Source organism: Pseudopodoces humilis, chromosome 7, assembly GCF_049639895.1.
Source record: "Pseudopodoces humilis isolate 2021_Gansu_Grassland_sample_001 chromosome 7, ASM4963989v1, whole genome shotgun sequence".
Classification (NCBI taxonomy): domain Eukaryota; kingdom Metazoa; phylum Chordata; class Aves; order Passeriformes; family Paridae; genus Pseudopodoces; species Pseudopodoces humilis.
In genome coordinates, this window is record NC_142206.1 from 60,943,746 (window position 1) to 60,965,027 (window position 21,282).

Sequence of the window (21,282 nt, forward strand, 5' to 3'; positions counted from 1 at the left end):
ACAGGGCTTGGAGCAACCTGGGATAGTGGAAGGTGTCCCTGCCATGACAGGGGGTGGAACTGGATGATCTTTAAGTTCCTTTCCAACCCAAACCATTCCATTATTCTGTGATTCTGTCACTCTTTGGGTAGAAGCCTGTGCATGGATCTAATCTAATCTAACCCTGCCCTCTGGCACTGGGAAGCCATTTCCCCATCCTGTCACTCCAAATCTTAGTCCCAAGTCCCTTCCAGCTCTCCTGGAGGCCCTTTAGACCCTGGACGGGGCTCTAAGGTCTCCCTGGAGCCTTCTCTCTGCCAAGGTGAACGCTCCCAGCCTTGGCTCCAGAGCAGAGGGGCTCCAGCCCTTGGAGCATCTCCAGGGACTCACTCCAGCAGCTCCACATCCTCCTGGTGCTGGACCTCGGGGCACTGCACGTGAAGTCCCACCTGAGGGGGGCAGAATCCCATTTCCCTGCTTTGCTGGGGATGAGCCCAGGACAGGGAAAACACAGGCTGGAAAACCTGCGGGGCCACGGCTGGAGGAAGAGGAGGAGGATAAGAAGGAGGGGGAGGAGAAAATGTTGCGTTGGAAGCTCAAATCGGGTATTTTTGCCCTTGGGAGGAAGCGGAGGCAGGGCAGGGCACTGCGGGCAGCCTCGGTGCGGGAGGCAGCTGGGCACGAATCCCACGGCATTCCCAGAGCGACCGCGGGCAGGCAGAGAACAGTGAGAGAACGGGGGGGAGAAGGGAGGGGGCCGGGAAATGCTGCGGGGGAGGGCGGGGGCAGTCGGGCGGGGAGGGGACCGCAACACCAGCGCAGACGGTGACACGGGGGGACACATCACGACACTTCCCCGGTCTTCCCTCCGGGCCCGGTGGGAAACAGCTTCCTCGTACGTGCTCCAGGAGAGGCTGGAGCGGGCGGGGCCACTCGTGGGGCGGTCGCTGCCTGGGTAAGCGCTGGGCGGCCGTGCCCGCTCCGCTCCGCCCGCTGCGGGTGCGCCCGGGGGGCTCCGGCTCCGCACCTGCCCGGGACACCCCCTTCGCACATCCCTCTGAGACCCCCAGGATCCCCCCTCTCCTTTGCAGACCCCTCTGTGCCCCTGCGAGTCCTCCCTGTCTTTCGCACACCCCCCTGTCCATACGCGGGGTCCCCCTCCCTTCGCACGCTCCTCGGTGAGTGGCGGGGTCCCCCCTTTGCACACCCCTCCGAGACCCAACCAAGGGGCGCTCCCCGGGATACCCCCGGCCACCTTCCTGGAGTCTCCCCTTGCACTTCCCTCCGTGCATCCTCAGGATTCCCCCCTTTTCTCCCCCTCCGTCCATCCCCGGGGTCCCCCCTTTTCCCCCGCTCTGTCCATCCCCGGGGTCCCCCCTTTTCCCCCGCTCTGTCCATCCTCGGTGTCCCCCCTTTTCCCCCGCTCGGTCCATCCTCGGTGTCCCCCCTTTTCTCCCCCTCTGTCCATCCCCAGGGCCCCCCTTTGCCCCCCCTCTATCCATCCTCGGGGTCCCCCCTTTGTCCCCCCCCACGCGTGGGCGGCCCTTTGCGGGGCCCATCCCCGTCCCCATGCCGTCCCCTCCCGGGGCGGTGCCAGCGCGGGGCGGAGGCGGGACGCGGCTCCGGAGCCCAGCCCGTGTGTCCGTGTCCCCCCTCCCCGTGTCCCCGCAGCCCCGCCGCGATGTCGCGGCCGCTGTCGGACCAGGAGCGGCGGAAGCAGATCAGCATCCGCGGCATCGTGGGCGCGGAGAGCGTGGCCGAGCTGAAGCGAGGCTTCAACCGGCACCTGCACTTCACCCTGGTCAAGGACCGCAATGTGGCCACCCCACGCGATTACTACTTCGCCCTGGCCCACACCGTGCGGGACCACCTGGTGGGGCGCTGGATCCGCACCCAGCAGTACTACTACGAGAAGGATCCCAAGGTGGGAGCGCTGGGAGATGGGGGGAGCCCCTCGGTGCAGGGCGGGGTGCTGAGGACCCCCCACCCCCCCCGGGTTGTGGCTGGGGTGGGCACCATGGGAACCCCGTGGATGTGAATCCTCCCTCCGCGCTGGAAGAGAGGGGTTGGCGGGGTTTTTCCTGGATTTAGGGCTGTTCCGGTAACTTTTCCGAGAGGAGGGACTGGACTTTACCGAGCGAGGCCACTGTCCTTTGCTCTGCAAAACAAACAGAGCGCGGCTTGGCCGGCAGCGGGGTGCAGGGCATGGGAACGCCGTTTGTTGTCCCGCGGCGCCGGCGTGGGTGCTGTCTACCAAAACCAACTCCAAAGCCTTCCCGGGGGAATTATTGGAAAGGCTTAAAGGCACCCGAAGCCAACCGCAAACAGGTCTTGTTTAGCACAAGTGATGCCAAGCGTGAGAGATCCGGTTTGTGCAGGAGTTGCCGCTCGTCCCGCTGGTTTGCTGCGGGCTCTGCCGCGGGGGGATTAAGCCCTAATCCCCCTCCTGACACCTGGATGTCCCTGTCGGCATCAATTTCCTCCCTGGCGACACCTCGCTGGGACCGTGCCAGCCGCGATAGCTCGGCGCTGCCCCGTGTTGTGCAGGGCTCAGGAGCCTCTTGCAGGTTTTGGGTTCTCCAGTGCAGCCGAGGCGAGCTCGGTGCTGCCTGCCTGGAGTCAAACCAGTAAATCCCAGTATCAGGATCCCAGATCCTGCCCAGCACATCCCGCCGGTGGCAGGAGCGTTGGGACGAGCCGATCTTTGCGGTCCCTCCCAACTCCAAACCATTTTAGCGCTCCAGGATTCTATCCCACCTCCATTCCCGGCCCGACCCCGGGCAGGTCCTGGAGAAACCTGTCGAGTCAGCGACTTCCCCAAGCCTAAATCCTTCCTTAAAACCTGCCGGTGCTGACGCCGGGGCTCGGCTTACACAAGGCCGGAGCGGTGTCAGCGGGAGTGTCCCCTGCTGCAGGGGGACAGCACATGTCCCATGTCCCCTCTGCCACCGCCCGGCCCCGCAGCTCGCTCGCTTTTCCTTTGCAGCCCGGAGTGACGGGAGAGAACGATTCCTATTTAAAGTTTAATTTAGTGCTGCCACCGGTGTGCGTGGGGTGACCCCAACCCTGGGACAGGGCAACGGGGCTCGTCCAAAAAAAACCCAGCCTCTTCCCAAGGAAGGCCCTGAAATTCCTGGTGGTGCAAAGCACCTTGCTCTGTTCAGAGCTGGGGTTTTTTCCTGTTTGTTTTTGAGATATCACCCAACAGCAGCTTGTGGAGCGGAGGGAATCCTCCTCCAGCCCTGGGAAAAGCGACCACGGGGTGGTTTTCTCTCTCTTCCAGAGGATTTATTACCTCTCCCTGGAATTCTACATGGGGAGGACGCTGCAGAACACGATGATTAACCTGGGGCTGCAGAACGCCTGTGACGAGGCCGTCTACCAGGTGAGCATCCCACGAGGGGTGAGGACCTGCACTGGGAGGGATCCACGTTTTCCAGCTCCTGGGAATGTCGATGCTTTGCTACATTGGCTGCAAACTGCTCCCTGAGCCGCAGGGAAGGATTTTGGGGAATAAAGACTGCTCTGGGAAGGCCTGGAGCTGCCTGTGCTGGGTTCTGGGGAATGCAGCAGGATCCTGTGTCCTGGAAGGAAACTCGTGGTTCTGTGGATGAGGCTGTTCATATCCATCAGCAGTGGCAGGGAGGGACAAAACCTTCATTAAGCCTGGCTGGGTGCTGGCACTGGGGTTATCAAAGGGTTCTGGGTGGCTCCTTTTGTCCCCACCCTGTCACCTCTTGTGTTCAGCATCATCAGATGTGGCCTGGGTGGTTGCGCAAGAGCAGGAACAGCTTTCACAGGAGAGGAATTTATTTTTAGGGGGGTTGAATTTTTTATCCCCACTTGCTGTGACCAGGGGACATCAGGGTGGGGAATGGACCAAAGGTCTCCACCTGAGCTCCCCAAGGAGTTTTACATAAGCAAAACCACTTCCTCCTACAGCATCCAGGGCAGGAAAATTTTAATTTCCCTGGAAAAGGGGTGTAGATGCTTTCTCACCCTGAAGGGTGATGCCTGCAGGTGGGAGGAAGGGTGCCTGGGTGCCTGTTCCAGCGGATGGAGGTGCTGAGGGAGCAGGAACACAGCACTTGGATCCTGTCCCCAGGGGATTGGGATGCTGGGGGAGCAGAAAGATGGCAGCCAGGTGCCTTCCCCCAGGGAATAGGGAATATTCCACCTGAAATTCCACCTGGGTGGCTGCCTCGGGGGATAGGGGTGCTGGGGAAACAGGAACCTGGTGCCTGCCCCTGCAGGACTGCAGCCATGGAGAGAGGGAGCTCTCAGAGCCCTTGGAAGTGTCTGGAACCCCAAGGGCAGCACTCTGGTTATAGTTTGGTGCCCCCCACCCCCAGATCTTGCCCATGGCGAGGTCAGGGGTGTGAATGTCCCTTGGTAGAGTGACTTTAAACATGGGAGATGTCTCCTGCCATGGCACAGAGACGCAGCTGAGGGGGAGAGCAGCTGCTGTGGGTTCAAATCACAGTGTCCCACCTGCTGAGATGGGTCTTGTAGAATTGGGTGCCTTTCCAGCCCTCCTGGAGCCCACCTGCAGGGGATTGTGTGCCAACAATGCCTCCCCTCCATGGGGCTGGGCACTCTGACGGTCTCCAGCCTCTCTCCTTCTTCCCATCTGTAGCTCGGGCTGGACATGGAAGAGCTGGAGGAAATCGAGGAGGATGCTGGGCTGGGCAACGGGGGTCTGGGCAGGCTGGCAGGTGAGTGAGCCCCCCAGGTGGTGGGGACATCCCTGAGGGCTTTATTCCCACTATGGGAACCCTGGTGGGGGTTATTGCTCCGGCCTTTCCAGCACGGAGCGAGGCGTTGAGTGGCTGCTGGCCTTGGCTCCTGTCCCTGTGGCTGTCCCAGGGAGAAGGATCCCTCTCCCAGGGCTCCAAGGAAAGCCCAGCTCACTGCTCTCCTCTCTCCTGGGCAGCCTGCTTCCTGGACTCCATGGCCACGCTGGGGCTGGCAGCCTACGGCTACGGCATCCGCTACGAGTACGGCATCTTCAACCAGAAGATCCGGGATGGGTGGCAGGTATGGATGGAGATGTGTGGCCCTCCCCTGGCACAGCTGGAACGCCACCTTCACCTCCTCCCCCTTACTCTGGGGTGTACAGACACTTCCCCTCAGCTCACAGGAAGCTGCTGCTGCTGTGATATTTAAAATCTAGCAGATATTTTTGTGAACAAATTTAATTTCTTAAACCAGTGCAAGCTCACTGCATCCATCCCTTGTCTCCATCCTCAGCATGCCCTGCTCAGGGCCACCCCAAGAGCTGCTCCATGGCTGCCTGGAGCAGGTGAGGATGGAGCAGGGGTGGAAGAGGCTGGTTTGGAAAGAGAAACCTCTGTATTTGTCCCCGTCCCCACGGAAGGCAGGGACACGCCAGAGTTCAGGGTGGTGCCTCCAGGCTCAAAATCCAGCTTTAGAGCAGACAGAGCATCCTCCCCTCTGCCATCAGCAGCTGGAGCCTTTCCCAGCCATCCTGCCCCAGCCACCCTGCAGGTGCCCAGGGCTGGGTGACCCTGGCACTGCTCTGGCTCCCTCTGGCAGGTGGAGGAAGCCGATGACTGGCTCCGGCACGGCAATCCCTGGGAGAAGGCCAGGCCTGAGTACATGCTGCCCGTGCACTTCTACGGCCGGGTGGAGCACTCTGCCTCTGGTGCCAAGTGGATCGACACCCAGGTAAGGGCTGGGGACAGCAGTGTCCCTTCCATGGCTTGTCCTGTCATTTGGGGGGCTCTCCCTGGCTGACTGCACCCCAGGGATGAGTCCTGCAGAATCCCTGCCAGGAAGGTTGGGCTGGGATGGAGAAGGCAGTGGTGGGGCAAACTGGGGAGGAGATGGGCACAGGGGTGAGGGCAGGTTTGGCTGCTCCACATGTGCAGCCAAGTTCTCCGTCCTTGGAAGTGTCTGAGGCCAGGTTGGATGGAGCTTGGAGGAATGTGCTCTACTGGGAAGTGTCCCTGCCCATGGCAGGGGGCTGGAACAAGATGGACTTTAAGGTCCCTCTCAACCCAAACCATTCTGGGATTCTACAAAACACCAAAAGCAGCTCCAGCAGATCTGTTTGCTATATGCAGCTCTTAATTAAACCTAAATTAAGCTGCTCCTGACCTTCACAAGCCCCTCTCTGTGCCCTGAGCACTCCTGGTGAACACCAGCAGGCAGAGCCAGAGGGGCATCCCTGTGCAGGGGTACCAAGAACACCCCCACCCCTGCAACCCCCTGAGCTCAGCGCTGAGCAAGACGGGATGGGAGGGCTCCAGGGGGAGCATGGGGGGATCCCAGCCCAATTCCTACTTTTCTGGGGTTGTCACAGGTGGTGCTGGCACTGCCCTACGACACCCCCGTGCCCGGCTACATGAACAACACCGTCAACACCATGCGCCTGTGGTCGGCCCGCGCTCCCAACGACTTCAACCTGCGTGACTGTAAGTGGGAGCTGGGCGGGGTGGGGACACCTGAGGGGGCCCCACACCCACCTTTTATCCCTCTGCTCCTCCCCAGTCAACGTTGGGGACTACATCCAGGCCGTGCTGGACAGGAACCTGGCCGAGAACATCTCCCGGGTGCTCTACCCCAACGACAACGTGAGTGGCGGCGTTTTAGGGTGTCCCTGTTTTAGGGATGGATAAAGGGTGCCCAGATGGAGGGGGAAGGGGAGCAGCCCCTCACTCCAGGACGCTGCAGAGATGTTTTTAGTTGTGTTTCAATCTGCCTGCAGTGCTTGGATGAGGGTTGCTGCCTCTCACCAGGATGAGTGTGTTCCCCTGGGCTTTGCCTGGAGTGAGGGGGGATGAGCAGGCCCTGCTGCAGAAACGTTCCTTGAGTCTCAGAATAGAACATGAAGGCAAACTGCTGAACGCTGCTGACGTTACCCTGGTGACCCTCTGCAACCCCAGGACCAGAGGTTGTGCCTTAAATTGCCCTTTGCACTGGGAGTTCTGAGACCTCTTGCTCTGGGAGTTCTTGCCAAGCTGGCACAGAGGTGTGGTGGGACACACAACCCTTCCCCAACCACAAACCAAGCTGTGGAGCAGGAAAAATGAAAAGGGAAGCTCTCCTTGCACTGCAGCCTGTTTAGGGCAGGTCCTGATGGTATTTTCCCCATTTAATCCTCCTTCAGCCTTCCCAGCTGGTGAGGAGAGCTGGGGGCACTGCAGCTCCAGCAGTGAGGTTGTCTCCTGCAGCTTTTCCTTTGCAGACCATCAGGTTGATGGTTTTTTTTGCTGCATGAAGAGTGGTTAAATCCTTATCTTGGAAGTAGCTCCTATGGCTTCCCTTCCTGGTACCTTTCCTTGCAAGTTCAAACCACAGAGAACAGCTTTTGGCAATGTTCAGCTGGGATTTAACCTGTTTCTACCAGCACACTCCAAACCGTTATGCTGGAATCTGGGAAGCAAGAAGAGTTTGGGATTACAGCTGATGCTGGGGGAAGCGCGGAGGGGTCACGCCCTGGGAACACCTTCCCCCAGGAAGTGCAGTGAATCCAGCAGGAATCCTGCACTTCCCTGCTCCTCTGCCCACAGTTCTTCGAAGGAAAGGAGCTGAGGCTGAAGCAGGAGTACTTTGTCGTGGCTGCCACCCTCCAGGACATCATCCGCCGCTTCAAAGCGTCCAAATTCGGGAGCACAGACAGCGTCCGGACCGTGTTTGATTCCTTCCCGGACCAGGTACGAGCCAGGGCTGCTCTGACCTCTCTCTTGGAGCTTCTTTCAACAGCTCCCAGATGGTGCAGATGTTTGTGGGCCCTCCCTGGGGTTCCCAGTGTCCCTGCTGTGTCCCCACGGTGCCATCCTGCTCTCCCAGGTTGCCATCCAGCTGAACGACACACACCCGGCCATGGCCATCCCTGAGCTGATGAGGATTTTCGTGGACATCGAGAAGCTGCCGTGGGATAAGGTAAGGACACCCCCATCGGTCTTCTCCACCTGCCCTTGGTGGAGGAGCCAATTTTGTGGCTGCTGGGAATGACGTGAAGCAGTCAGGCTGGGTTTAACTGGTGTGGACTGGGAGGAGCTGTGCTGCTCGGTGTGGTGGGAGGACCACGGGTGGGTTCTGGCACTTGAGGTGTGACTGAGCGCTGGCTCTTCCCTGCCAGGCCTGGGACATCACCAAAAGGACCTTCGCCTACACCAACCACACGGTGCTTCCCGAGGCCCTGGAGCGCTGGCCCGTGGACCTGGTGGAGAAGCTGCTCCCCAGGCACCTGCAGATCATCTATGAGATCAACCAGAGACACCTGGATGTGAGTACCTGGATCCTGCTGCGGAGAGGGGACAGGGATGGACCGTCAGGATGAGGGCCATGCACAAACTGATGATGTTGGGTGTGTGGCTGGGGGATTCCAGCTGCCGTTTTGGGAAGCTGATGTGTAGGAAAGCCCTTTCCCACCAGCACATTGCAATCCTACAGTTAGTGACTGGTGAACATCGTTCACCCGTTGCTTCAGGGACTTGAGAGCTGGAATTTCTTTGCTTCCTAAATGCTGAATTCATCCTGGGAAAGACGATGTTGGGAGTGCAGAGGAGATGGTGGTTTGACCTCCTGGTCTGGCAGCACAAGGCTTTTGCTAAAATGGCCTCACTGGCCAAGTGTGTGTCCCCAAACCTCTCTGTGTGGCAGCTCGGGGGGGTCCTTCTATCCAGAGACATCCGTGCTGGGAAAGGACACCCTTTGGAGGGAGTTAACACCACCACAACAGAGTAAAAGCCACTGCTCTGGCTGGTGTCAAACACACTGGGGACATCACCATGGCCCCTCCTCGTAAGCCACGGGGTGGGACATCCCTCAGTGCCACCACCTCTCACCACCTCTCTGGCTCCACCGGCAGCACATCGCGTCCCTGTTCCCTAACGACGTGGACCGGCTGCGGAGGATGTCCCTGATCGAGGAGGGGGACACCAAGAGGATCAACATGGCCCATCTCTGCATCGTGGGCTCCCACGCCGTCAACGGCGTGGCCAAGATCCACTCCGAGATCGTCAAGACTCAAGTGTGAGCGAGGGGAGGGAGGTGGTGATGGGTCACCCTCGCTTGGAGAGGGGTGGTGGTGCCAGGTGGGCAAGGCTGGAGCTGTGCCATCCTCACCCTCGCAGATTCGAGGACTTTGCGGAGCTGGAGCCGGAGAAGTTCCAGAACAAGACCAACGGGATCACCCCGCGGCGCTGGCTCCTGCTCTGCAACCCGGGGCTGGCGGAGCTCATCGCGGAGGTACCGGCATGGGGGGAGCGGGCCACGGCCACCACCCCTTCCCTGCTGAGCCCAGGCTGCCATGAGAGCCTCAACCATTTACATCTTCTGCATGGTTGGGGAGTTGAGGGTCAAGGGAGGGGATTTTGCCCCTCTGCTCCGCTCAGGTGAGACCTCACCTGCAGAGCTGCCTTCAGCCCTGGGGTCTCCAACATCAGAAAGATGTGGAGCTGCTGGAGCAAGTCCAAAGGAGGCCACGGAGATGCTCCTGGCTCTACCAGGCCAGGAGTGTTCAGCCTGTGGAAGAGAAGGCCCCAGGGGAGACTTTAGCACCCCTTCCATGGCCTAAAGGGGCTCCAGGAGAACTGGAGAGGGACTGGGGACAAGGAGGAGGAGGAATTGATGTAAACTGACAGAGGACAGGCTGAGATGGGATATTGGGAAGGAATTCTTCCCTGTGAGGGTGCTGAGGCCCTGGCACAGGGTGCGCAGAGAAGCTGTGGCTGCCCCTGGATCCCTTGAAGTGATTTAGGACAGCTTGGACAGGGCTTGGAGCACCCTGGGATAGTGGGAGGTGTCCCTGCCCAAGGCAGGGGTGGGAGCTGGATGATGTTCAAGATCTTTTCCATCCCAAACCATCCCCCCACCAGCATGTGCCCTTGCTCCTGTTGCAGAAAATCGGGGAAGACTACGTGCGGGACCTGAGCCAGCTGACCAAGCTGCACGAGTTTGTGGACGACGACCTCTTCATCCGGGAGGTGGCCAAAGTGAAGCAGGTGAGGGGCGTGGGCAGGGGGAGCAGAGAGAGGGGGTGGATGTTGCCTGGGGGCTGACGTGGTCCCTGCCCTGGCCCAGGAGAACAAGGTGAAGTTCGCGCTGTACCTGGAGAAGGAGTACAAGGTGAAGATCAACCCTTCCTCCATGTTCGACGTGCACGTGAAGAGGATCCACGAGTACAAGCGGCAGCTGATGAACTGCCTGCACATCATCACCATGTACAACCGTAAGCCACCACGCCCCGAGGGGACAGGGTGCCCCTGGGCTGCACCAGCACCCCTGTGCCTCCTGTCCCACACCAACACTGCTGTTTTCTCCAGGAATCAGGAGGGATCCTGCAAAGCTCTTTGTGCCGAGGACAGTGATCATTGGAGGCAAGGTAGGTTGGGTCAGGAGTTTTAGGCATTTTGGAGGAAGTCCTTGGGAGTGTCCTGGGGGATGTGGGTGCAGATGTCCCATGGGGTCATGTCTCTACAACTCCCTGACAGGAAGGTGCAGCTGGCAGGGGTCAGAACAAGGGACGTGACAGAGGAAATGGCCCTAAGCTGTGCCAAGGGAGGTTTAGATGGGATATTACAAAAAATTTCTTCATCAAAAGGGTGGTCAGGCATTGGAACAGCTGCCCAGGGCAGTGGTGGAGTCCTCATCCCTGGAAAGAACTTAAAAGACATGTGGATGTGGCACTTACTTGGGGACATGGGTCGGTGGTGACCTTGGTGGTGCAGGGAGAACAGTTGGATTTGATGATCTCAGAGGGCTTTTCCAACTTAATTCCAAGATTCCATGGTGTTAAATCCATGAAGTTGTCCCAGAAGCACTGCAGTAGCACTGATACTTCAACCCAAGCAAATTTTAGCTGGGCTTGGACAACCATCTGCTGTCTGTGGTCATGGAAGCCCCCGAAAATGTTGTGGTATAACATGTGTTGGTTTAGGAGATGGGAGCAGGGATGAACAGGTTGTTCCCTGGACATGTGGGAGCTGGGTGTGCCTCACCTGCCCCTGGCACCAGCCCTCCTGGCTCACCTGTGGCTTTTCTCCCAGGCTGCCCCTGGATACCACATGGCTAAAATGATCATCAAGCTCATTAACGCCGTGGCTCAGGTGGTGAACAATGACCCCATGGTGGGCAGCAAGCTGAAGGTCATCTTCCTGGAGAACTACAGGGTGTCCCTGGCAGAGAAAGGTACCTTGAGTGGGACACGCTGTGGGGAGGGGCTGTCCCTCCACCCTGTGGCTCCCACCATGGTCCTTCAGCAGGAAACCAACCCAAAGCTGGCCACCTCGAGCCCCTCGTGTCCATGTGTTTTGTTGGCAGTGATCCCTGCGACCGACCTGTCGGAGCAGATCTCCACAGCGGGCACCGAGGCCTCAGGGACGGGCAACATGAAGTTCATGCTGAACGGGGCTCTGACCATCGGCACCATGGATGGAGCCAACGTGGAGATGGCTGAGGAGGCTGGAGAGGAAAACCTGTTCATCTTTGGCATGAGGGTGGAGGATGTCACGGAGCTGGACAGGAAAGGGTGAGGGCTGGGGATGCCACGGGGCTGTCACCTCGGGTACCTGGGGCAGCACCATTTCACAGCCTCCCTCTCTCCAGGTACAACGCCCAGGTCTACTACGACCGGCTCCCCGAGCTGAAACAGGCTGTTGACCAGATTAAAAGTGGCTTCTTCTCCCCAAAAGACCCCAACCTCTTCAATGATGTGGTCAACATGCTCTTCCACCACGACAGGTGAGGTACAAGGGTACCGCCCGTCCCCTGGGCTGGGTGTCTCCCGTGGCCACAGCAGGGGCTGGGACCACACTGCTCATGGATGATGTTCCTCAGGCACAGACTCTCCACGGATGGCCATTGTCACTTAATGCCTTTGGGTGTGCAGCCCTTCCAGATGATTTGAGGCATCTCAAGGGCTTTCCTGGCCAGAGCACTGGTCAGCCATGGGTGTTGGGATCGGAGAAATGCTTTCCCTGCATTTCCCCCCCCTGGGGCATCCAGGGTTGTTTACCAACAAGGTTTGGGGAGGGGAAACATGACTGAAGGCTTTGTGTTGGAGATGTCAGAGATGGGATTAGATCGATGTCTCGAGCCATTTTGGGGGTTCTTGGGACCCTCTGTGTGTGGGGGGTTGGGGTCAGGCCCGGCTTTCTGCTGAGGCACTGCCCAGACCCCTCAGCCTGGCAGAGCTGTCAATCACGGCCCCTTGGTGCGCCGGATTGCGCTAACCGAGCCTCTGATTGGCCGATCTGCCAATCAATCACACGGGGGCAGTATTATCCAGCCTCTGATTGGCCGAGCCACCAGAAGTCCTGCCTAGGGGCGGGCCTATGAAGGGCTACGGCTATAAAAGGGCCTGAGGGTGTCATGGCCGTTTTTCTGCCCCGAGATCTTCGGGGTTTTTACCTCACTCACGCTGGAACCCAGGAGTTGGTAGTTGTGTGTTTTTTCTGTGCCTTTTCCATCTTTCTCTCTCCTTCTCTTAATCCTTTCATGGAGCTTTATGGGTAACACAACATCTTAAGGTTTTAAATGTTTCCCAGTTACATGAGCAAAGCAAATGCTAAATAAATTCTAAGTAAATGCTTAACACTAAATTAATGCTAAATAATGCTGTGATAAGTGGTTTTACATTGAATTCTATGTTGTATTTACTCCTTTTGCCAGAGTTTCCTGAATTTGCTCTATTTTTGCAAGTAAACTTTTGTGTGGTTTTTCACCTCTTGAGAATACCTGGTGGGGATTTCTCCTTTGCACCAAAGGGTAAAGGAACCTTCACCAGGGTAAAGGAACCTGAAGTTTAACCTGGATTTAAGGGTCAGGGGTGTAACAACGCCTCGGATCAGGCAGCCTGCATTCCTATTTCTCCTGCTCCTGACTCCTCCTTTCTTGGCTGCTACAGGTTTAAAGTCTTTGCAGACTACGAGGCTTACGTCAAGTGCCAGGAGAAGGTCAGCGAGCTGTACCTGGTGAGTGCCAGCCCGGGGACAGGGCAGGGAGCTGCCTTGGCACACAGCATCCCATCCTGGAGAAGGGCCGTGCCCACAGACGGGCTCCTGTGGTGCTGCAGGGGCTGAGATCCAGCCTTGGGGCCAATCCCACCCCTCTCCTTGCAGAACTCCAAGGCCTGGACCAAGATGGTCATCAGGAACATCGCGGCGGCCGGCAAGTTCTCCAGCGACCGCACCATCAAGGAGTACGCCCGGGACATCTGGCACGTGGAGCCCTCGGACCTGAAGATTCCCCCACCCAATGAGCCCAGGGATGCGGGGCAGGACAAGACCCCCAACGGCACCGCGGCGTAGGGGCCGGGGCGGCGCCGGCCGGAGCCAGGGAACGCGAGCATGTGCGCTGTAAAATTCTCTGCTGTCTGAGTCTCTGTGTCGCTGCTGCTGCTGCTGCTGGCTTTCCCTAGGGGTGGGCAGGAGGGAGAGGGGGGTTTTTACAACCTAAGTGTCCGTGTGGAAAGCGAAACCACGTGGCCCTGTTGCTTGCATTAGGTGCTAAAAATAAAGAAGTGCCATTGGAGTCCCAAGGGGGCTGTTTGCTGAAGCTGAAAATTAGGGCTGGGCTTGCTTCCACCAGTGCTCACGCAGGAAGAGGGCTGGCCAGGGGTGGGGTGGGCAGCACAGCTGGACACAGCTGGACACAGCTGTCTGGGCCCTCACAGCTGCTGCTGAAGCAGGATAGGGAGGTGCCAGGCCCATGTATCCCCACCAGCGTCCTGGGGGATGCTCCCAGTTGTGGCTCTGGTGGCCCAGACCACATCAGTGTCTCCATCCCTCGAGTAATCCTCAAGATGCTCCATCCCTGGAGGCAGAGGGTGACTTAAAAGTTTCTTAGTAGTTTTTATTACTTATAGCAGTAAGTTCAGTGCCATACGGGGTGTCCTGGAGTGGATTTGAGGGAGCATGGGATCAGTGCAAGCAGCAACTGGCATCACTTCATGTTTAAGAAGTCTCTGCAACAAGATGTAATAAATCTTTGGCTGTGTCACTGACCCTCCTGTGCTGCGTCAGAGCCTGATTTGTGATCCCTGCATGCGGGGCTGAGCTGGGCTTGGAGCATCTCTGCACCCAGGGCAAGGAGGAGCTGGTGGCCTCAAAGCCACCTCCCCAAGCCACCCAGGTGAGGACAGGCTCAGGGCACTGGGGGGCGACTGAAGTTTAGAAAATGATGCCAGCAAACACCGTGGGGAGGGGAAGGAGCAGGGGCCAGGCAGCTCTCAGCTCTGAGCTTGCAGCAGTGGAAGGGGAGCACGTGGCTCACCCAGTGCCCCCCATTTCTGTGGAGCAGCACTTACCTCACCAGGGCAGGCAGCTCTGGGTTGAAGGAGATGTAGTCGTGGCCCAAGCCCAGCTTTTCGGGAAAGGTAATGAACTTCACCTTGGATTTGTCCTTGTAGGCTTTGTGTGCTGTCTCATAGAGCTGCCACGGGGTGGGAGCGCGGTTACTGCACGAGCAGGGGACCCCAAACCCCTCCTGGAGCGTGGCCATTCCCTCTCTGGCCACTTCAGCCCTCCAAAGCCAGGCTCAAAGCCCGGCTGGTGGTGCCCACCTTGCGTCCCAGCTTTGGAGGCAGGACTCCGTCATCTTCTGCGTGCAGGATGAGGAGGGGGCAGCCCAGCACCTTCACACTGCAGGCAGCAAGAACAGCCCTGAGGACTCTCCCCAGAGCCTCCCCAACCCCTGGTGAAATTCCCACAGTGCCCTGACCCCCCCAGCAGTGCCCCTCATGCCCACCTGGGTGGTGCCCATGCTGCTTGCCCTGGCATGGCAGCACCAAGCACCTCAATCACCTTAACCCCCAGTTATAGGGTCAGATTTATGGGTTTAAAGCACCCATAAATCAGATTTTGGGCAGGCTCTGTGTGGCTACAAGGAACAAGAGCACCCAAATAACGATGGTGGTTTGTGGACTTTGCTCAATAATCAAAGTAATACCTGACATTACGCAAATAAAAAGCCACTTTGGAAGTATGAGTAAGCTGGGTAAACACAGGAGTGAAGGGATTTCTGTGGGGTGACTGACACCTCCCCTCAGCCAGGTGGTCCTGGCATCATTCCCACAGCCCCTGGGCTCTGCTGTGCCCCTTCCCAGCAGGAACTCACTTCTCATCACTGTGGAAGAACATTCCTGCCCGAGCCAGGGAGTCCAGGATGAGGGACTCGAAACCCGGGAACTGCCGGTAGATCTGGCAGGGAGAGAGTTTGGGGGTGCTAAACCACTCCTTGGGTTCCACTGCGAGAGGGGAGACCCCATGGGCACCACTGTCACCAGCTGGGGACCCCAGAGGCTGAGCCCCCTCCTGTGACTGCTGGGGGACCCCCAGGCAGAGCCCCCAGACTCACCTTGGTGATGGGGATGTTGGCGGCTGCGTCTCGGATGTTGGTGTAGGGAGACTCCAGCACCACGGCATCAACCTGGACCCCTGAGGGCAGACTGAGGTGGCAGTGGGCATGGCTTTGAGGGGCTGTCCCCCCTGCCAGGCTGCTGTCACACTCCCCTCCCAGGCAGTAGTGGGGCCAAGATGTCCCCATTCCAGCAGGGAGGAAGGATAGGGAGGGCTCCTCATCTCCTCTGCGGCCCCAAACTCAGGCCAGGCCAGGGCAGAGCCTCGGGGTGACACTGCATGGGGACAAGCCATCCATGCTGGCCCTTACCTCGCTCCTCCTGCAGTTTCCTCGCTGCGTTGGTGGCAATCCTGTGACAGGAGAGGTGCCAGTGAGGGGAAGCAGCAAAGTGAGGGATGCACCCTCAGATTCCCCTCGTTGGCCGAGTTTGGCTTTGCAGGAGCCTCTACCAAGGAGCTGCTGCAAGCCCTTGGTCCATCCCCAGGTGGCCCCAGCCTGGCTGCAGTGTCAGAGGGCACAGGGTGGGCTCTGGTGTGCCCCCATCCCGCCCCCTGCACCAACCCTGTCCCCAGGGAATGTCCCCAGAAGAGGATGCTGCTGTTCCCACTCCGCGCTTTCGCCCAGTCATAGAGCGCCAGGACATCCGTGGTGAAGCCACTCTCTGAGGGGTGTCCAGTGGAGTCCCCATAGCCTGTGGGGGACACAGCTCAGTGTCACAACCCTGGTGGGGACAGGCCCCAAGAGGGGGATCACCCAGCAAGAGGCAGGGGGACAATTTACCTCTGTAGTCGAGAGCCAGGATGTGAAAGTCAGCAGCCCCCATCGTCTGTCAGAGCAGCACCGCGTTATATCCTGGCAGGGGACGCACCCCAGGACCCCCAGCACGGCCCTTCACTCTGCACAGGGCCTCTCTGGGGTCCCCAGAGCCAGCAGGAGCCTCGCTGGTCCCACTGTCCCCACAGGCCACCACTTACCTTCAAGAACTGGACACGGTGACTCGCAGCCCTGATGGGGAAAATGGGATTAGAGCTCGGGGAGACCCCAAGGGACCCTCCCCTCCAGCACCAGTGCAGCTGAGGAACCAGGGTGACCTAATCCCAGGAGGGAAGAGCTGGATGCTGCTGTGGGGTGGACAGATTTTGACTCTTCCCTTTATTTTATTGGGATTTTCCTTCACTGCTGGGGTCAGAGACAACAACAACAGCCCCGCACAGCACTGCTGGCTGCTGCATGGAGTTTGCTGCTTCTCACCTCAGAGCAGCCACCCTGCCCCGGTGCTGGATGTCAGGAACTCACCTGGTGCCCCCATTGCCGTGCAGGTAGATGATCACGGGGTGAGCATCAGCAAGAGCCTCCTCGTACCAGCGCTGGTCCTTGCCCCGCGCCTCGGCCCCTCTGCTGCCCGGCACCGTGTGCCTGGGGGGACAGTGGGGTTACCCCGGGGGGCTCCCCAGGACCCTGCTGTCCCTGCTGAGGACACCCTGCTCACCAGACACCGACTGTGACACCCGGCTCCGTGCTGAGCTGCAGGTTGATGGTGTTGGTCACCAGCACCTCCGGCCGCCGAAAGTCCACGAAGAAGGGGAAGGCCACTGATGGAGAAATCACAGCCATCATCCAGAATCCTCCTATCCAGCTGATTTTATACAATTCTTTCTAAATCAGCGTGTTATTTGTTTGAAATTAATCAAGGGCCGTGCTGAGGCAGGCGAGCTCAGCCTTTTGCCATCTCATCCCACCCTAATTTCCAGCCCCGCTGCTGCTGAGCGTGCCTGGGCGTGTTGTGACTGCAGGCAGTAAACAGGGTCGGCAGCACCACGGCTTTTTAAGAGCTTGCAAAACACGGGGAAAGATCCCTCCGTGCCTCCTCTGGCAGCCCACGGCACAGCAGGAGCGGGATAAGCGCTGGCATGGGTCCCACCCGTGCTTTGGGGTGTTTGCAGCAGCCAGCTCTGGATCCCTGTGGGTTTCTCCTGGATGGGACAGCCCCGGGATACTCACGGAAGTTCAGGTAGACAAATTTGGTGAGCACGCTGGGGAAGAGGCGGATGAGGAAGGGCAAGGAGGTGTAGGTGAGCAGCGGGGCCAGGAGGAGGGTGCGCAGCCCTGGGAGCCAGGAGTGCTGAGCCCTGCAAGGGAGGAGCGTGTTACACATCCCCTCCCATCCCAAGGGATTTGGGGTGCCGGCTCCCCGCTCCCACTCCCAGCCGTGAGGCTTGGACACAGCCTTTTCCTGCAAAGGCTTGACCCCAATCTCTCTGGCAGTGGGAACTGGATCCCCAGAGCGGTGTTGCGCTTGGCTTTTGGGGTGACAGGCGGTGACAGAGGCGCTGATTTGGTCCCCCACGCCCTCCCACGGGGCGCCGGGAGGCAGGAAGGGCAGGGAACGTGGCAGGGCCGGGAGCTGCAAGTCAAACCGGCAATAAGGAGCAACCGATACTCGGTGACAACACCCCGAGTCCCGGCTGTGGCCCCGAGCCTGGCAGAAAGAGCTTCTGCAATACTCCAGGGACAAGGAGGAAGGTGGGAAAGGGGTTTGGGGGTGATGTCCCCCCAGTGCCAGCAGCACCAGCTCCAGCAGCGCCCTGCTCTGAAGGGCTGGGGGACACATCCAGCCGCTCTCTGCGGCAGAGACACGGCCCCAGCCCGCCCGGTGGGAAAGGAAAGCCAAGAGCTGCAGTTTTCCCAGCATTGACATCCCCAGTGGGCTGATGGTGATGGGGAAACCGGTCTGGGCATGGAGGTTTTAGGGCAGAGGTTTGTGATGGGAGCCAGGCACACGAGCAGGGTCAGAAGGAACCCGCTCCATTCCCTGCCCTGGGAATGCTGGAAGACCCTAAGGAAGGATTGCACAATCTCAGGCCACGATGGCACCGGTCCCCAGGGAACACGAACCCTTCCCGGGATGGTGTGGGATGGCAGGAGCTGGGCTGGAGGCACGGGCAGCTCCCCAAACCCCACTGATTCCCCCAGGACACGGGGCTGAGCACGGGCAGCCACGGAACGGGCCAGGAATGGCCTGGGGCGGCTGCAGGGAATTGTCAGGTGCTGCTCTTGGTCCGCACCCAGCGCTCGAGTGCGGCTCAGCCCGGCCCTTGGCAAACACCTGAGCACCGAGCTGTCCCCAGCGGGGCGACAAACCCACCCAGGGCACCTCCGACAGCTGCCACCGTGGCCAAAAGGGACAGCAGGGTGACAGCACGGTGACAGCACGGTGACAGCAGGGTGACAGCAGCGGGGCCAGGGGGGACACAGCCTCAGGATAGGATCGTGGCCATGCAGGGTGACACGGGGACACGGCCGCTGCACGGGGTCACGGTGCTGGCGGGGTGACACAGGGACACGGCCACGGTGTGGAGTCACCCTTATGGCAAGACGATCCGGGGACACGGGCACAGCATGGGCCGGTGCCAGTGACAGGGTGGCACGGCCATGGCAGCGGGGACAGACACGGGGTCACGGCGCCAGCAGGGTGAGCAGGCCACGGAGTGGGGACAGCGCATGAGAGACGCGACAGGGGACACGGCTCGGGGACGGGGACACGCGATGTCCCCAGGGCGGTGTCCCCACGGCGATGTCCCCACGGCGATGTCCCCAGGGCGGTGTCCCCACGGCGATGTCCCCACGGCGATGTCCCCACGGCGATGTCCCCATAGTGGCGGGTACTCACCGTCCCTGCCGGGCCGCGCCGGACCTGCCCTCCGCCCTCCCAATGTCGCCGCTGTCGCCACCGTCGCCGTCCCCGCCGCGACGCCGCATCGCTGCGCGCCCGACAGCGCCGACAGACCACGCCCACGTCACGGAGACACGCCCACGTCACGGGGACACGCCGGTGTCACCAGGCCACGCCCACCCCGCCATGCCACGCCCATCGGTCACGCCCATGCCACGCCCACCCCGCCGGGGACAGGGCCAGCGCCAGCCGCGGCGACTGCGGGGCTCCGGGCGGGTCTGTCCCCCAGAGCTGGCCGCGCTGGAGGGACCCCGTCAGGGTGACAGTCCCCTGTCCCCCCGGGACCCCAGATCTGGGGACAGATGCCCTCTGTCCCCCAGGGACCGGCAGGTTTAAGGGGGACCCCAGAAAAGCTGCAGCCCCCTGTGAGCCCACAAGGCTGGGTTTAGAGGGGACCCTAGAAAATCTCCGCTGTCCCCCAAGAGAGGAGCGTGGGGACAGCACTAAGGTGACACACCAGGGAAAACGAGCACAGAGGGAAAAACTTCCAGGTTAAAAAATGAAAATCATTTTTCAAACGGTTTAACGCTAAAGGCAGGATTCAGCAGGAAGGGTGGAAACCTCTCAGCTGAGCCGCCCACCTGCAGCTCTGGCAGGATGAATCAGCTCTTCAGGATGAAACTTCCCACCAGGAAAGGAATATCCCCGTTCCAGCAGAATTCCCTGCCAGGTGCTGGATGTGCTGGGCCCTGCCCTCGCCTGAGAGTGGGGCCCACGGCAGAGACCCCATAAATCATCACAAACCTTCTCCCAGAGGAGCAGCCACCCAGGCTGGCGTTTGGAGCCGCTTTTACCCACCTGCCCTCCAAAGTAAGACTTTGCTGCTTTTCCTGAGTTGGAATCATGGAATCCCAGAATGGTTTGGGTTGGAAGGGAGCTTAAATCCCATCCCATTCCTGGCCAGGGAGACCTTTTGCTATCCCAGGTTGCTCCAAGCCCTGTCCAACCTGGCCTTGGGCATTTCCATGGATCCAGGAGCAGCCCCAGCTCCTCTGGTCACCCTGGGCCTCCCCACCCTCCCAGGGAACAATTCTTTCCCAATATCCCATCTAATCCTACCTCACCAGCAAAATGCAAATCCAAAGACAAACAGGTCCAGTCCAACCGGGGCCGGCGTCTCCGCGCTCCCCATCAGCAGCTGGTGCAATGAGGTGGCACCAGCCAGCCCCGAGCTGCTCTTCCCGAGCCTCAGGGGCAGGAGAACGGGGGAAATGACCAACAAACCCAGCTGGTTCCACAGCCAAGAGCTTTTCCTTCCACCCCCAGCGAGTGCCGGGGCTGCAGCTTGGCAGGGAATTCTCATGAAGATGTTGGGAAATCCTCAGGAACTCTGGTTTGATCCAGGGATGGACGAGGTGCCAGAGGAGATCTGGAGCTCCTGAGGGTTGGAAAGGTCTGGGAAGCTCTGAGTGCTCACCAGGATGGAGCAACCACCCGAATATTTCTTGCCGTAAAGAACCAGCCCAGCAAACACGAGGTTTTCCTGGGCTGAAGGGAAAATCCAAGGAGGGAATCAGGCAGGATCAGGCCCTAGAGGCGGCTCTGGGAATGCCACTGGACGTGGGATGGCAGCAGCGAGCCGTGGAGTGGCGATACCACCGAGGCTCGCCTTTGTTTTGTGCAAAAAATAGCAAAGTTTGGGTTTATGTCATTCCAAACTTCTCCCGGCACCAGCTGGGAGATGGGGAGGTTCCCTCCAGCTCCAAAAGTTTGGTTTTTTTTTTTTATTCCTACAGCGTTATTTCCTTTTTCCCTTTATTTTGCTGATGGTTTCATAGCTTTTTTTGGCTGATTTTTTTTATTTTTGGGGTTATTTTATGTCCTTTTCCCCCCTGTCTTGGCCGGATCCCTGTGCCCAGCAAGGCACAGCTGGAAATAGCCCAGGAATGCAGGAGCAGCTCCCAGCTCCACCCCGAGCTCCAGCCGGACTTTTCCTCATCCCAGAACAAAGCACCCCATTGTCCAGGGAAAAATGGGAAGGAAAACGTGATGGAGCAGCCAAATCCAAGCCGGGAGAGTGTTTCTGACCCTGAGCCTCGCACAGGGGTCACCCACACCCTGATTTGGGGTGCCAGCCCCGCATCCATCGGTGCTGATGTCCAACAATTCCGGTGTTATAAGTGTAAATTGTATTATTTGCAAATATTGTAATGGATGTTATGTGGATAAGGTTAGAAAACTCGGTTGTGTTAATATAGGTTATTTTATTTCTGGTATTGAAATTTATTATTGAATAAATG

At 59.2% G+C, this 21,282-nt stretch overlaps 2 protein-coding genes across 4 annotated transcripts; one reads left to right on the forward strand and one right to left on the reverse strand.

The window, feature by feature from the left end:
* The first annotated feature begins 604 nt into the window (after window positions 1-604).
* On the forward strand, window positions 605-13,955 carry PYGL (glycogen phosphorylase L). Of its 3 annotated transcripts, none has more exons than XM_005528582.3 (21): window positions 605-706; window positions 1,651-1,903; window positions 3,263-3,364; window positions 4,616-4,694; window positions 4,913-5,016; window positions 5,536-5,667; window positions 6,305-6,416; window positions 6,493-6,575; window positions 7,515-7,658; window positions 7,795-7,887; window positions 8,087-8,233; window positions 8,819-8,982; window positions 9,084-9,198; window positions 9,852-9,953; window positions 10,033-10,180; window positions 10,275-10,333; window positions 10,998-11,139; window positions 11,272-11,479; window positions 11,557-11,691; window positions 12,857-12,923; window positions 13,071-13,955. In XM_005528582.3, exons 2-21 carry the CDS (start codon window positions 1,661-1,663, stop codon window positions 13,257-13,259), a joined length of 2,568 nt encoding a protein of 855 aa, XP_005528639.1. In that variant the 5' UTR covers window positions 605-706; window positions 1,651-1,660; the 3' UTR covers window positions 13,260-13,955. The 3 variants fall into 3 exon arrangements, with proteins under 3 accessions (XP_005528639.1, XP_087913922.1, XP_087913921.1); XM_088057796.1 differs by lacking the exon at window positions 605-706 and adding an exon at window positions 916-934; XM_088057795.1 differs by lacking the exon at window positions 605-706 and adding an exon at window positions 1,140-1,157.
* ABHD12B (abhydrolase domain containing 12B) lies at window positions 13,778-19,105 on the reverse strand. Its single transcript, XM_005528618.3, has 13 exons — window positions 18,980-19,105; window positions 17,311-17,438; window positions 16,799-16,901; window positions 16,606-16,725; window positions 16,284-16,314; window positions 16,090-16,135; window positions 15,871-16,000; window positions 15,619-15,659; window positions 15,307-15,386; window positions 15,067-15,149; window positions 14,513-14,591; window positions 14,258-14,382; window positions 13,778-13,915 (listed from the first exon to the last, which is right to left on the reverse strand). The coding sequence occupies exons 1-13, from the start codon at window positions 19,066-19,068 to the stop codon at window positions 13,894-13,896; spliced, it is 1,077 nt and encodes a 358-aa protein (XP_005528675.3). The 5' UTR covers window positions 19,069-19,105; the 3' UTR covers window positions 13,778-13,893.
* Between the last annotated feature and the right edge of the window lie 2,177 nt (window positions 19,106-21,282).

Coding starts and splice junctions, on each gene's coding strand:
- PYGL (XM_005528582.3), top strand. CDS start 1,661: ATGTCGCGGCCGCTGTCGGACCAGGAGCGGCGGAAGCAGATCAGCATC. Junction 8,983..9,083: donor GAGATCGTCAAGACTCAAGT/GTGAGCGAGGGG, acceptor TCACCCTCGCAG/ATTCGAGGACTTTGCGGAGC. Junction 11,140..11,271: donor GGTGTCCCTGGCAGAGAAAG/GTACCTTGAGTG, acceptor TTTTGTTGGCAG/TGATCCCTGCGACCGACCTG.
- ABHD12B (XM_005528618.3), bottom strand. CDS start 19,068: ATGCGGCGTCGCGGCGGGGACGGCGACGGTGGCGACAGCGGCGACATT. Junction 16,315..16,605: donor CACGGCAATGGGGGCACCAG/GTGAGTTCCTGA, acceptor TTTCCCCATCAG/GGCTGCGAGTCACCGTGTCC. Junction 16,136..16,283: donor ACCGTGTCCAGTTCTTGAAG/GTAAGTGGTGGC, acceptor CTGCTCTGACAG/ACGATGGGGGCTGCTGACTT.